The sequence below is a fragment of the Scyliorhinus torazame genome, chromosome 18, assembly GCF_047496885.1.
Source record: "Scyliorhinus torazame isolate Kashiwa2021f chromosome 18, sScyTor2.1, whole genome shotgun sequence".
NCBI lineage: Eukaryota > Metazoa > Chordata > Chondrichthyes > Carcharhiniformes > Scyliorhinidae > Scyliorhinus > Scyliorhinus torazame.
In genome coordinates, this window is record NC_092724.1 from 3,435,161 (window position 1) to 3,450,801 (window position 15,641).

Genomic DNA, 15,641 nt, shown 5'->3' on the forward strand with positions numbered 1-15,641 from the left:
GGCAGCACCTGGTGGGCCATTGATTGAGCTTGGCCACGTTGATGGGTCAGCTGAGGTCTGTGCGTTTCCAGAGGGGTCAGGAGCCTCGACGTCCAGTCCCCATTTGTAAATACCGGCAATAAACTGCACCCGTGTGACTTCCGCCTCAGAGGGGCCTGGAGCATACTGGGTCAAACGCGCTAATCACAATTAAATGTATGCAAATATGGGTCTTGCATACTGCTGCCGATCCGAGAGCAAACCTTGTTATCACCGTCAGCGACGGACTGGAGCCTAGCATCTGATTGAGCACCGGGCGCGGACCTCGTATTTGGTCAGGCGCCCGATTCTCTGCCCAATTGCAGTTCGCGCTTGCGACGTCGCGGGCGGAGGGTTCACCCCACCATAACCCATGTTTTATTTGTGCACCCAAAATTTTTATATTAATACTGTTAAGAATTGAAGAAAATTAAAAGTGGAAAAACAAAATAGGGATAAAAGAAAGTAAAACTGAGATGTCTGAAGCGATGGTAAGATGCATATTAGTGAGAAGAGTGTTTACCTCCGTGACTGGGGGAAAACAACGCGGATACCGAAAGGAATACTTCAAATTGGAGAGATAAGGAAATTGGCCCATTCAGCAAAAAGCACAGGGTGAATAACATCAATGAGAAAAATGGTTTATCCATAGCACAATGACCCGGGGGGGGGGAGAGAGAGACTGAGACAGACACTGAAGCAACTACCATCAACCACACCCAGGTACAGAAAGTCTCCCAGTTTATTGCTAAACAGGCATCTGGTTAAGATCAATACTCGAACCCAGTAGATTTTGCCATTGCTGAAACTGAAGACCGTTCCAAATGTGGCCACGTAATCTGTGCGTGGTGAATATTTGCAGGATTTAACTCGTAGAGTTATATAATATTGGATGTTATTTGGAAACAAAAGGGTATCTCGGTTTCAGGGAACGTAGATAGTTGGAATCTGCAATAGTGTCTGTGTAGCCATCAGTGTACCCATGTGTTGTAATGTATTATAGTCCTTCTTGTTGTCTGTTTTTGCTTCTAAGTTAATGAACATTCTTTATTAATAGTTCATACAATGACTGGACTATTCCTCCCCGTTTAACATACATTTCGCAGTATCCCAAATTGAAAATGTATATCACTAACCAGGGTTTTGGCATACTCTTGCATTTAACATCAGGACCTCTTAACCAAATGTGTTTGATATAAGTTTTGTTATGTAGTAACCTTCAAGACCTTCCGGTGGGCATTGTGAAAAACGGGTTTTTGTGGTGAGCGGGCGGAGACCTTTAAATGTAGCTCCCAGAACCGGACCGGCAGTTCCTGATCGTCCTGGCTTGGGACCTTTGTTTTGAGTGCCGTGGTTAAAGCTTCATTTTCAGTTTAAAATGAACCCGGCTGGCCTTTCTCTCTGCGCCTTCTGGAATTATTACATTGGTGACGAGGATCAGGCCGGGGATTCCCAGCAGCCTTTTCTAAACTTCCCGACAACTCCGGTAACAAACAAAGCGAAAAGAAAAAGCCCAGAAATGTCTTTGAGAAGTTCGAGCCGTACGATGCTGACATAAAGGACTGGTCCCAGTATGCCAAATGCATGCGCTACTTGACCATGCCAATGGCATGAAGGGGATGAGAGACATAAAGTCATCCTCTTGACAGCATGCGGGGCCTCGATGTTCAGCATTACTTTTCCTGCAGCCACTGACACTAAAATGTTCAATGAGCTTGTAGATCGCGTAACGAACCTTTACGACCTAAAGACTTCCTAATCCTCCAGCTTTATGGATTCAACGCGGCTGGGAGGACCCCTGGAGAACACATGACAGAACTCTTGGCTAGATTAAGGAAGCTGGCTGAATTCTGTGGGTTTGGCCCATACCTGACCGAGATGCTACGTGACCGGCTAGTGTGTGGGATCAATAATGTTGCGATACAAAAATAATTGTTGGCAGAACCCATCCTAGACCTCAAAAGGGCCACAGAATTAGCGTAATCCTTGGAGAACATTGAGAAAGGGGCCCAATAACTCCAAGGGGCGATGACAGCAGTGTTCTCAGGCTGGGAGATAGGGAGGATCTTCATAAAGAAAAGTCGACATTCTCAGTGAATGAGGATGAAAGAGAGGAGGGAAGTGAACTCCAAGGAGAGAGGGCATAATAAATCGAGTTGGAGGTTGAAATCACCGAGGGTGAGAACCCATTTGGTACAGAGACTGAGTGAAGAAAACACACCTTTGACCCCTCTATCCCATCTCCAACCTCCCTTTCTTCAAAGTCCTTGAACATGCCATCACCTCCCAAATCCATGCCCATCTTTCCTGGAACTCCAGGTTTGAATTCCTCCCTTGCCACTGTTCCACAATGGTTTTTAATTTAATTAATAAATTAATGATCTTTATTGTCACAAGTAGGTTTACATTAACACTGTGATGAAGATAATGTGAAAAGCCCCTAGTCGCCACACTCCGGCACCTGTTCGGGTACACGGGGGGGGGGGGGGAGAATTCAGAATGTCCAATTCATGGGCAGCACGTCTTTCAGGACTTGTGGGAGGAAACCGGAGCACCCGGAGGAAACCCACGCAGACACGGGGGAGAACATGCAGACTCCGCACAGACAGTGACCCAAACTGGGAATCGAACATGGGACCCTGGAGCTGTGAGGCAGCAGTGCTATCAGTCACAAATGACATCCTATGTGACTGTAACAAAAGTAAAGTATCCCCCCCTCCTCCTTTTCAATCTGCCACAGCTTTAACACAATTTACTACACCATCCTCTTCCACTGCGCCTCTGTCCAGCTGGCTGGGACTGCAGTCACCTGGTATCCAGTCATCGCCAGAGATCTGAAATCAGAACACGAGTATGCTTCACCCGATGTCCAGGTCTATGGATTTACTTTGTGTATCTATCGTATGTTTTTTTTCACTCGTGGACTGTGCGCAGAACCATACTTTTCACTGTACCTCGGTACACGAGACAATAAATCCAAATCCAAAAAGCGGGAACAACTCAGCAGATCAGGCAGCATCTAGACTGCTGGTCTGTACTTCACAGAATCGCACAATTGTTATGGTGCAAAAGGAAGCCATTTGGCCCATTGTCTCTGCATTGGCCCTCCAAGTCAGCGTCACGACTTAGTGCCGTTCCCCTACCTTTTCCATGTACCCCTGCACATTGCTCCTATTCAAATAATCATTTAATGCCCTCTAGAATGCCCCGATTGAAGCTGCCTGACCAGGGATTTCTTCAGCCAGAGGGTGGTGAATCTGTGGAACTCTTTGCCGCAGAAGGCTGTGGAGGCCAAATCACTGAGTGTCTTTAAGACCGAGCTGGATTGGTTTTTGATCAATAAGGGGTTCGGAGTTATGGGGAGAAGGCAGGAGAATGGGGATGAGAAAATATCAGCCATGATCGAATGCAGAGCAGACTCGATGGGCCGAATGGCCTTATTCTGCTCCTATATCTTTTGGTCTTGGCCATATTCTCTCGGAGGAGTCCGGCTCCAAACTATCCTCATAAATGAAGTTTTTCATCATTTTACACAATATGCCCAAAGTTCTAGAGGATGTTCTCAAGAAAAAATCAACAAGTAGAGAGCAAAATTACCCCAATTCCTTACCATTTGAAATGATAAGCTTCTTATGCTGAAATTGATTAAGAGTTTTTAGCTGGTAATTCCCAACAGCAGAAATATGAAAGTTAAGAAATAGAAGTCCATAGAATGACTACAGTGCAGAATGTGCGCTGACTCTCCGTAAAAGCATTCTATCCAGGCCCCACCCTGTCCATGTAACCCCATGGAATGTTCTGCACGTCTTTGGCCACTAAAAGGCAATTAATCACAGCCAATCCACCTACCGGGCACTGTGTGGAGAAACGGGGAGAAAGTGCAAACTCCACACAGGCAGTCACCCGGGGCCAGAATTGAACCCGGGCCCCTGGCATTGTGAGGCAGCAGTGCTAACCTTGCCGCCCGCAAGTGTAAATGACTTCTTAAAAAATGATTTAATTGGTTTTGAAAACCATTCAGAAAATGTTGATTGACTTGAGATTTTACGCTGGCGAGAATGTTAGTGAGAACTTTCAATATCCAAAACAATTACCTACTAACTGAAAGAAAATACTTTCAATTTAAAACTAAATTATGACCTGATCTATAAATAAGGGTAAAACATGCCTGCCTGACATAATAGGTAACTTGAAGATTCATCTCTTACAAAAATGTGCCGAGCCAAACACTCCGATGTTGCTCTTTTGTTTGCATTGGTAAGTAACAGTCGCTATCTCCTGCATCCAATTTTTGACACTTGGAATACTGCCTAGATTTTAAAATAACACACAGCAGGTGAGAGAGCATCTGTGGAGAGAGAAAAAGAGTTAATGTTTCTGATGGATGGTCTTTTAAAAGGACTGGACATTGTTAGAGATCAACAGTTTATAACCAAGTGAAGGTCTGAAAGCTAAAGCTCCTTTTTCTTAGTACACGTGAGCAATGCTCGTCGGGAATTTCCTGGGGGTCGTCCTCCAAATTGGTTTTCATAATTTTGATAGAAGATTGTTTGAATACCTGTTCGTCTTGGTCGTCTCATAAATTAATGGAAATTTGGGGAACCCAAGGAAGAATTTACCTAGTTTGAGTTTAAAGGATTTTAAAAAAAAGATTATCTAAAAAAAACATTCATAAAATATTAACAGACTGAGATTTTACATTGATGATAATGTCCTGACCTAAAGTCGGTGCAGTCCAGATTTTGAGTTCACTTTCTATTGGAGCTTTGATTTTGTTTTAATCCCTGTCATTTCTCACAAGTGTTCGCTTTTCCCACATGCCTGCTATATCCAGAGGATTCTTTCAGGAGCTGTTCAAACAGTAACACAAACATTTTAATGATGACTCCTTTTATGTAGTTCAAACAGGTCTCGGTGATTGACTCAAATATCTGAAGCAGTCCAGTTGGCTGGAACTATGTCAAAATTGGCAAATTGGAAGTATTGTGAATAAGATAAAGATAGAGTTCAAGAGGACATAAGCTGGCTGGGGACATGGGCCAACGTGTGGCAGATGAAATCCAATGCACAAAAGTGGTACATTTTGGGAGGAAGAACAAGGAGAGACAATTTATAATAAAGTATAATTCTAAAGGGGATGCAGGACCAGAAAGATCTGAAGGTATACAAATCGTGGAGGGGCCAGGGCCGATTGAGAAAGCAGTTAAAAAGATTCTGGGCATGGAATACAAAAGCAAGGAAGTAATAATGAACTGGTTCGGCTTCACCTGGAGGCTGCGCACTTTAGGAAAAATGTGAAGATCCCTCAAATCATACTTACAAGAATGATTTGAGGGATGAAGGATTTCAGTTAAATGGACAGATTGAAGAAGCTGGGGTTGTTTTCATTAGGGAAGGTTGAGAGGAGATTTCTCCCAATCATCAGGGGTCTAGTCAGAGTGGACTGAGAAGAGCTATTCCGACTGACCGAAGGGCCAAGAACCAGGGGACATCAATATAAGTCTGGCAACGTAACCAACAGAGAATTTTGTTTTTTGCAAAGAGTAGTTAGGATTTGCCTGAGAGTGTGAGGGAGGAAATACAATTGGGGTTTTACAGAAAAGAATTGGAGAAGCACCTGGAGAGAGAGACTAATTGCAGAACTAAGGGATAGGGAATGGGGAGTGAGACTAACTTAGTTGCACTTAAAGAGAGACCAGCACAGATACAATGAGCTGGTGGCCTCTGTGCTGCAACTATTCTATGATTTTACCTGGTTCATTCAAATAGATTCCTGATAATGAAGTTAAAGTTACAGAGAGCTGGTTTTCCTCAAAAGTTTATCTTGAAGCTTCAGAAGACCGCTTTCAGTAATATTTTATTCTTCGACAGTACTTTTGAGCCCAGTTGCGATTGCTCATTGGACAACTTTGATGCGACCATTACTGGTGTCTGTACTCTTTAGCTGAGCTAATGTGTGTTTCTTACCATTTGTTGCAGCTAATGATGAAGTTGGAGGATTATGGTGTTGCTGCTGCCTCTGTGCCTGTGTGGACCAGCACTGGAGGCAAGCGACGGAAAAAAGAAGGAAGAAGCGGTGAATACAAACAAAATAATCCCTGCCTTCTGTGGAATGAAGACAGCCTGTTTGTCCAGCCTATCACCCAACGCCACTGTTTGTACCAACAACCCTGAGTTTGACAGAAGTATAACCATGGACGCTTAGAACTTTGTGCAAAGCCATTTAGATGCACTTTATGTTTTAGACTACTTTTATTTTCTGTTTATACTTGCAGTATAGTACACAGTACACATTGTTATGTGTAAATGCATGCTGTAAAGGGCGTGGAGAAAGGGAATACACATTTATAAAGGGCAAAGGGTTAAATACCTTGTGTGTTAATCTGTATTGCTCCGCAGCAGGTTCATTCAGAAAAATCAATACACATCAAATTGTTGCTGCCTTTTGGGAACAATGAGAAGGGCAGTTTAAGTATTGTTATATCTACTGTTTGACAAGATTTTGGAATTGGGGTGGAGTGGGGGGGTGTGAGGGGCATGCGGAGATGAACTATAGGAAACAACCCCGCTCAATTGAAAGGCCATTACTTCTTGGTACTAATTTCTGACAGCCGCAGTCACATCACTGTTGGAAATGATTGCATTTATCAATTCAGCCTTCAGAAAGCTTCCCACCTGTTGGGCATGCCAACACATGCATTCCTTTCATTAGTGGTATGCTATTGAACTTTTTTGTCCCGGTTTTATTTTCCTTCCACAGTATTCTGCACCAAAAGGATTTCCAAAGCAAAATAAAAAAATGGAAATACTGTACACACTGTTCACAAAACTGGTGCAAACAGCTGCAGTTGTTTTATGGACAAATGTCGCATTTACATAGAAGCTGCAAGTGTATATCTATGGGTCACAAGTTAAAAGACTTGGTAAATGATAACCTGGAAAGATTCTATAGCCAGCATTGTAAAATGGACCCTTTTACTGCAATATTGGATTGATGATGTAAATGGTGAAATGCTGCATTGGGAAGAGTAATGCATTTATTTTTATTTTGTGTTGGTAATAAGACAGTTCTTTATAATATGATGGTCTGCTGTCCCACACTGGTGTACCAATGCAATTTGTATACATTTGCAGCTGCTGGTTTTTTTTCATGTTACTTCTTGATGAAGCCACTGCACACTTTGCAAGCTGGCTGTTTTGTGAATTATCAGAACACTGTAGTGGAACCAAAGCATTACTTGTTGTACTAAAGTAGCTGCCATTATTATTCTCAAGGAACGACTCAGTGGCATTCTTTCTCCTGCATCATATTTCTTTGCACAGGAACTTGAAGATACCTTTCGCTCTCCTGGAGTCCGGAATTATAACAACACAGCAGTTTGATAAATTTAGGATGGAATAATGGCAGCTGGTGGATCTCATTTATTAAATCCATTACTGGCCCAGAATGAATCTGAATTTGATAATTAATTTTTTTAAATTTTCATCGTCCATGAGCATCTAACAATAATCTTGGTTTGCGTTTAAATCTGATCTTGAATGAATTTGAAGTCAGACAAATAAGAACCCAAGCAAGGCATTTTGTTTCATTTCAACAGAGGCATTAGCAATGTTAGCTCCAACAGTGCCACGGCGGCACAATGGTTAGCACTGCTGCCTCATGGCGCCGGGGACCCAGGTTCGGCCCCGGGTCCAATCCCGGCCCCGGGTCACTGTCAGTGTGGAGTTTGCACATTCTCCCGGTGTCTGCGTGGGTTTCACCCCCACAACCCAAAGATGTGCAGGTTAGGTGGAATGGCCATGGTAAATTGCCCCTCAGTTGGGGAAAAAAATGAATTGGGGACTTTCCTTTCTCTAAGAAAAACTTTTATGTTGGCTCCGGACAAATGGGACAGTTTGTACTGAAACAGTCCAACCTGGGGTGAAGTCATGCTGTCCAGTGTTTGTAATAGGCTAACACCTTTGTTAAAATAATTGGTACAAGAATTGCATATAAATCAGACATTTGTTTCTATTATTTCACAGTAACATTCCAATCTTCACAAAGCAATGCATGAGTATGACCGCATCTTGATACACTCTCCAATTTCCTTTGCATAATAGCCAAAAAAAAACTCCTAAATGCAGGAAAATCCACCCTTTATAGTCAAGAGGTAACTAAAGTGTGGAAAAGGGTTTGTGGTTGTGCAATCTTCTGGGGACGCACTTATCATCGGGTAAGAGGTCCTTGAAAAAACCTCATTGTGATCCTTTCAGCATCAAAGGTTGGGAGGTTAGAGGTGAAATGGCAGCAAGCAGCTGATGCTACAATGTGGAATAGTTACCCACTGATAAACCTGCTCCATACACAATGCCAGCAGAGTGATACAGTTCATACTTTCTGCTGTCACAGTGGCCCAGATGTTGCTCGTCGTTCATTACCAGCTCCGGGCAGCATGGTGGCGCAGTGGGTTAGCCCTGCTGCCTCACGGCGTCGAGATCCCAGGTTCGATCCCGGCTCTGGGTCACTGTCCGTGTGGAGTTTGCACATTCTCCCCGTGTTTGCGTGGGTTTCGCCCCCACAACCCAAAGATGTGCAGGGTAGGTGGATTGGCCACGCTAAGTTGCCCCTTAATTGGAAAAAATGAATTGTGTACTCTAAATTTTTTTTAAAAAGAAGAAACAAAGGGGTTTGTGTTAATAAGTGTTTCTCTGATTTGATACGGTTTGAATACAGTGCTCACGACTTCGGCTGCCTTTGCTTCTCTTTGACAGTCACCTTGATCAGACAACAATCGTTAACCATTTGTCACTATCACAGACAGAAATTATATAAACGTGCCAATCGTATTGTGTAGTTCAAGCATCTGTTCCAACTTGTGAATCCAGGCAGATCCATCACCTTCAGTTTATCTTGAGGCTTTCTGGACCTCCTGTAATTGTGATCATCTGAATCCTAAGCCTGAAGTGAAGGTGACCAGGCTGTGTTATACTTCAGCCCCATTCAGCTCTTCACAATCGGACAGTTTTCTCAATTTTCTCTCCTTGTCACGAATTGCTGGTTACCTCTTCTCTCCTTGTCACGAAGTAGACCGTGGCCATGGAGTGAGTAAGTGGCACTGGAGCACATAACACAGAGCAGGAAGTGGACGCACAGCGGATGAAGATTCTTCTATGCCATTGGAAAATGTGTTGGTTACACCGATCATTGCCTATTGCTGGCAAATCACATCGACATCAATGTGCCACCGGAGGGAGTGGCGACTTCAGTATATCACAAAGATCAGCAGTGCGTGTACTTTTACTTTCAGTAAATAGATAATATACAATGGAAGTTTGTTGATAATAAAAAAGTGATAGTAATGGACTGTAAATCTTAGAAGGCCTGCACCAGGTTAGTCAAAATGGAGGGGGTGGGGGGTGCGATTTAGCTCAACTGGCTGGACAGCTGGTTTAAACCATAAGACATAGGAGCAGAATTAGGCCACTCGGCCCATCGAGTCTGCTCTGCCATTCAAACATGGCTGATATTTTTCTCATCCCCATTCTCCTGCCTTCCCCCCCATAACCCCTGATCCCCTCATTAATCAAGAACCTATCTATCTCTGTCTTAAAGACACTCAGTGATTTGGCCTCCACAGCCTTCTGCGGCAAAGAGTTCCACAGATTCTCCACCCTCTGGCTGAAGAAATTCCTCCTCATCCCTGTTTTAAAGGATCGTCCCTTTAGCCTGAGATGGTGTCCTCTGGTTCTAATTTTTCCTACAAGTGGAAACATCCTCTCCATGTCCATTCTATCCAGGCGTCGCAGTATCTTGTAAGTTTCAATAAGATCCCCCCTCATCCTTCTAAACTCCAACGAGTACAGACCCAGAGTTCTCAACCGTTCCTCATACGATAAGATCTTCATTCCAGGGATCATTCTTGTGAACCTCCTCTGGACCGTTTCCAAGGCCAACAAACCCTTCCTTAGATACGGGGCCCGAAACTGCTCACAATGCTCCAAATGGGGTCTGACCAGAGTCTCATACAGCCTCAGAAGTACATCCCTGGTCTTGTATTCTGGCCCTCTTGACATGAATGCTAACATTGCATTTGCCTTCTTAACTGCTGACTGAACCTGCACGTTAACCTTTGGAGAACCTTGAACAAGGACTCCCAAGTTCCTTTGTGCTTCTGCTTTCCGAAGCATTTCCCCATTTAGAAAATAGTCTATGCCTCCATTCCTCCTTCCAAAGTGCATAACCTCATATTTTTCCACATTGTATTTCATCTGCCAATTCATTGCCCACTCTCCTAGCCTGTCCAAATCCTCCTGCAGCCCAGCTGCTTCCTCAATATTACCTGTCCCTCTACAGATCTTTGTATCATCTGCAAACTTAGCAACAGTGCCTTCAGTTACTTCTTCCAGATCATTAATGTATATTGTGAAAAGTTGTGGTCCCAGCACAGACCCCTGAGGCACACCACTCATCACTGGCTGCCATACTGAAAAATACCCCTTTATCCCCACTATCTGCCTTCTGCCAGTCAGCCAATCCTCGATCCATGCCAGGATGTTACCCTTAACACCATGAGCTTTTAACTTATTTAACAGTCTCCTATGCGGCACCTTGTCAAAGGCAATCGGCGGTTTGTGCTGCAGAGCGTAGGTTCAATTCCCGTACCGGCTGAGGTTATTCATGAAGGCCCCACCCTGGTGCAGTGGTTAGCACTGCTGCCTCTGCCACCGAGGTCCCAGGTTCGATCCTGGCTCTGGGTCACTGTCCGTGTGGAGTTTGCACATTCTCCCCGTCTTTGCGTGGGTTTCGCCCCCACAACCCAAAGATGTGCAGGGTAGGTGGATTGGCCACGCTAAATTGCCCCTTAATTGGCAAAAATGAATTGGGTATTCTAAATTTTTAAAAAATCTTTTTGAAAAAATGAGGGCCCCACTGTCTCAACCTTGCCCCTCACCTGAGGTGTGGTGATCCTCAGGTTAAATCATCACCGGTCTGCTCTCCCCCTCAAAGGGGAAAGCAGCCCATGGTCATCTGGGACTATGAAGACTTTACTTGCTTTTTAGTCAAAGGTGTGGATATATAATTTAATAAAGAAAATTGCAAAATTATACATTTGGGGAGGAAAAATTGTGAATGGAAGTACACACTCAATGGAAAGACACTGAAAAATGTGAAGGAACAGAGAGACTGAGAGCTTTAAATACATTCTTGAAAGTTCAAGTAAAGATAATGAACCCACGAGGAAGACCTACTGCATTTGCAATTTTATAAATTGCAGCATAGAGTACAAGAGGAAGGAGGTAATGATAAACGGGGGCACAGTGATGTTTATGCCATTGTTGGAGTTCCGTGCACAGTTGTGGGCGATCCATTACAGAGAAAACATGGAGAACAGAGAGCATTGACTCCTCAGGATGAAGCCATGGATGAAGATACTTAAAGTAGAGGCCCCTTCATACCCCATTGGAAACATGAATTAACACATTTGTACAGCACCATAACATCTCTCACTTTTCATGTCACTGTTGCCACTTAGGTCGTTGCAGCAGTTATTTTACATACAGAAAGATGCTATGGACAGCTGGGAGAGTAACATTTAATAGTTAAAATGACAGATTATTAGAAGGATAGTCAATGTATAGGATTTGCAAATATTGAATATTGACAAGGGGCCCTGACTGGAAATGTTGGGTAAACCTTGCATAACCTTTACCTGCAAACCAACTTCTGCATTAAAATTAAAATGAATCTGGAGTAACTGAATGTAAGTAATTAACTGAGGCGTGAAAGTGCACACAAGCAAAATTACTTCATGAATGAGGAGCCTGTTAATATTTTACCACATTCAGTTTATAAGATTGTCATTCTAAAGACATTTTACTTTGTTCACAATAGGGACTGCTGATTGCTTAATTTGAATGTGGACACAGGCTGCATTTTAATGATGCATCACGGGTTTTAAATTGGTTTCCTTGTTAAATGATAATAGTGACTATTTATCTTTTTGCATTGGGTGCGGGACTGTCTGTGGTCCAGGATTAAAACATTTACTTTCTGAAGGTTGTGCCTTTTTAAAAGCAAATACACACTTTCTAATCCCATTACCTGTCAGTTTCCAAGTCCCACTCCGGGCTCTGACTGCCTAATGGAGGTAGGCACTCAGTACATGCAAAGGCTGTGTTATCAGAGAAATGGAATTCCTTTTCCAACTGGAGGACATCCCAAAGCACTTTACAGTCAATGAAGTACTTTTGAAGTGTAGTCACTCACTGTTGTAATGTAGGAAACACCAATTTTGCCACGACAATCAATGTGATCCTAGCAGCGCAACCATACAAGGTGTTGATTGAGGAATAAAGGTCAGTCAGGACATAGTCTTTTGGATTAGATATTTAACTGATGCCTCTTTTGCCTGTTCAAGAGGCTGTAAAGTAGAAGCATTGGAGGAACTGGGAATGGTCCTGTGGCCAGGCTAACATTTATCCTTGAAGTAACATTGCAAAACAGATCACCCGCTTGTAAAACCACAGCATGAACAAGTTGTCCACCACTTCTGACTATATAACATCAGCGACTACAGAAAGAATTCACCCCTGTGAAACCTTCTGGATATCTTGATGATGTGAAAGGTGAGAGATAACTGTAAGTTCCTTCTCATTTTTTATTACGTGCGGCTATATTATAGTTTACAACAGACTTTGGTACATATTTCAATAGATATTCAACTGTGCATATTAACATCATGAACTCATAGAATCACATTGATATTGTGGGACTGCCAAGGTGCCACAGCCACTGGTTTGAGAACCCACAGAGAACACTCAGTTCCGTGGAGAAGGCCCAATTGAATCAAATGCCCTGCAGACACTAAGAGGCCATCGTCAGCCTCTGCCATAACTGAGATCCCTTGTGGCGGACGTCCCGCCCACCAAGAGCTGCTGGCCAACCAGAGGCTGGCAGCTGTTTGTCGTCACCAGCATTGGCAGCTGGCTACATTGCACCCACCAGAGGCCCAGGAATGCCAGACCAACGGTGAATGAGGACGACATGGGGAATGCTGAGTGGGGTTGTAGGGAGATTGGGGGAAGGAATGTCAGAGGCAGGAGCAGGGGGCTAGCATTCAGTGGCCCCTTCCCTTCTCAATGCCAGTCCCAGAGTCCCGGAGGCCATTGGTAAACCGGATCTCCCAGACAACCATCAGAGGCCCATTAATGAGCCTATTTGGCATCCCGATGCTGCTGACCAGGAATCCCATATCAACTCCTTCCATCCTCTGACTTATTTGATGGACATTCTCCCAACACTGGCAGCTTCTCCCACAACTAAGTGAGCCAGGTTGCCATGGTCCTACAGCAGACTCATTCATTGACTACAGCTCCGCCTTCAACACCATAATCCCAGCCAACTTCATATACAAACTCCAAAACCTAAGACTTGGCTCCTCCCTCTGCAACTGGATCTTTGACTTCCTGACTCATAGACCACAATCAATAAGGATAACCAGCAACACCTCCTCCACGATAGTCCTCAATACCGGGGCTCCGCAAGGTTGCGTACTTAGCCCCATACTCTCCTCCCTATACACACACGACTATGCAACAAAATCCAGCACCAAATCTCCAGGTTTGCTGGTGATATAGCCATAGTGGGCTGGATCTTGAACAAAGATGAGTCAGAATACAGGGGGTAGATAAAGAACTTGTGGAGTGGTGTAACAACAACAATCTCTCCCTCAATGCCAGCAAAGCTAAGGGCTGGTCATCGACTTCAGGAAGTGAAGTATCGTACACACCCCTGACTGCATCAACAGGGTCGAGGTGGAGATGGTTGACAGCTTCAAATTCCACGGTGTGCACATCACCAACAATCTGTTCTGGTCCATCCACGTCGACACGTCCACCAAGAAAGCACAACAGCACCTATGCTTTCTCAGGAAATTAAGGAAATTTGGCATGTTGACATTGACTCTTACCAACCTTTACAGATGCATCATAGAAAGCATCCTATCTGGCTGCATCACAGCCTGGTATGGCAACTGCTCTTCCCAAGACCTTAAGGAACTATAGAGAGTTGTGAACACAGCCCAGTCCATCACACAAACCTGCCTCCCATCCATTGACTCTACCTACAACTCCCGCTGCCTGGGGAAAGCGGGCAGTATAATCAAAGACCCCTCCCATCCAGCTTACTCACTCTTCCAACTTCTTCCATCAGGCAAGAGATACAAAAGTCTGAGAACACGCACAAACAGATTCAAAAACAGCTTCTTCCCCACTGTTACCAGACTCCTGAATGACCCTCTTATGGACTGACCTGATCTTGCCACACATCTTCTCTACTGAGTAGTACTACACTCCATGTGCTTCATCCAATGTCTGTGTCTATGTATTTACATTGTGTATCTATCGCATGTCCATGTTTTTCATGTATGGTACGGTCTGACTGGACTATGCACAGAACAATACTTTTCACTGTACCTCAGTACACACGTCAATAAATCTAAATCTAAGGTGGTGCACTTGGGCAGGACAAACAAGGCGAGGGGAATACATGATGAATGGCAGGGCCTTGGGAAGCACCGAGGATCAGAGGGACCTTGGTGTGCATGTACACCCGTCCCTTAAGGTAGCAGGGCAGGTGGCTAAGGTGGTTAAGAAGACATGTGGTGTACTTGCTGAGGCATAGAGTTTAAGAGCAGGGAGGTTATGCTGGAACTGTACAAAACGCTGTATGGCCGCTGCTATTGTGTGCGGTTCTTAAATGCACATTATAGGAGGGATGTGGTAGCACTGGAAATGAAATGAAAATTGCTTATTGTCACAAGTAGGCTTCAAATGAAGTTACTGTGAAAAGCCCCTAGTCGCCACATTCCGGCGCCTGTTCGGGGAGGCTGTTACGGGAATCGAACCGTGCTGCTGGCCTGCCTTGGTCTGCTTTCAAAGCCAGCGATTTAGATAGCCCTGTGCTAAAGGGTGCAGAGTAGATTTACCAGGATGTTGCCTGGGCTGGAGAGTTTAGTTATGAAGGGAGATTGGATAAACTGTATTGTTTTCCTTGGAGCTGGGGAGACTGTGGGGGGACATCCCTGATGAAATGCTGTTATCTCTGTTAACTACCAGGCAGAATGCTGAAGCAAACCTGCCCACCGGTCAAAGCAAGGAACCTGCAGCTTTTTAAGGACACTGGAAGATTTGTCCTGGCAAGACTGGGAGAAGAAATGATAGGAGCTCCAGAGGTGGTGAGACCATCTCTATCTTGCTGCTGCCACCGAGGAATAAACATACAATGGGTCGGATTCTTTTTAAAGGAGGTACTGCTGAGTCAGAAAATGTCATCACTCAAAGCTTGGTGTAAATCTGACCGTTGCCTCTGGCACAGACACTACAGCATTGGAGAAAATCCAGAAAACTTTGCCGACTGCCATTAACTCCACCCAATCAGTGCCCATCAACAACACAAGGTCAAGGTTATGGTAAAACAAAGGTCATAAATGTCTACAATGATTTATATTTCTTTGGAATAACTTTATTCTCCTCTCTGGACTGAACATTCACAATTCAACTTCAGCCCAGTGTGTCGTATGATGAACGGTTGAGGACTCTGGGTCTGTACTCATTGGAGTTTAGAAGGATGAGGCGGGATC

At 44.2% G+C, this 15,641-nt stretch overlaps 1 protein-coding gene and 1 long non-coding RNA gene across 3 annotated transcripts in view; both read left to right on the forward strand.

Moving 5' to 3' along the window:
• Positions 1-7,292, forward strand: part of stk11 (serine/threonine kinase 11) — a 170,116-nt gene extending 162,824 nt beyond the window's left edge. For both annotated transcript variants that reach the window (XM_072482063.1, XM_072482062.1), the window contains one exon: positions 5,998-7,292. In XM_072482063.1, coding sequence (XP_072338164.1) covers positions 5,998-6,098 — 101 coding nt within the window. In that variant the 3' untranslated portion in view covers positions 6,099-7,292. The remainder of the gene's footprint in view (positions 1-5,997) is intronic.
• Positions 7,293-12,425: 5,133 nt separating this feature from the next.
• The window catches only part of LOC140394900 (uncharacterized), a 153,439-nt gene continuing 150,223 nt past the window's right edge, over positions 12,426-15,641 (forward strand). Inside the window, exon 1 of the long non-coding RNA XR_011936067.1 lies at positions 12,426-12,627. This is a non-coding gene — a long non-coding RNA (uncharacterized lncRNA). The remainder of the gene's footprint in view (positions 12,628-15,641) is intronic.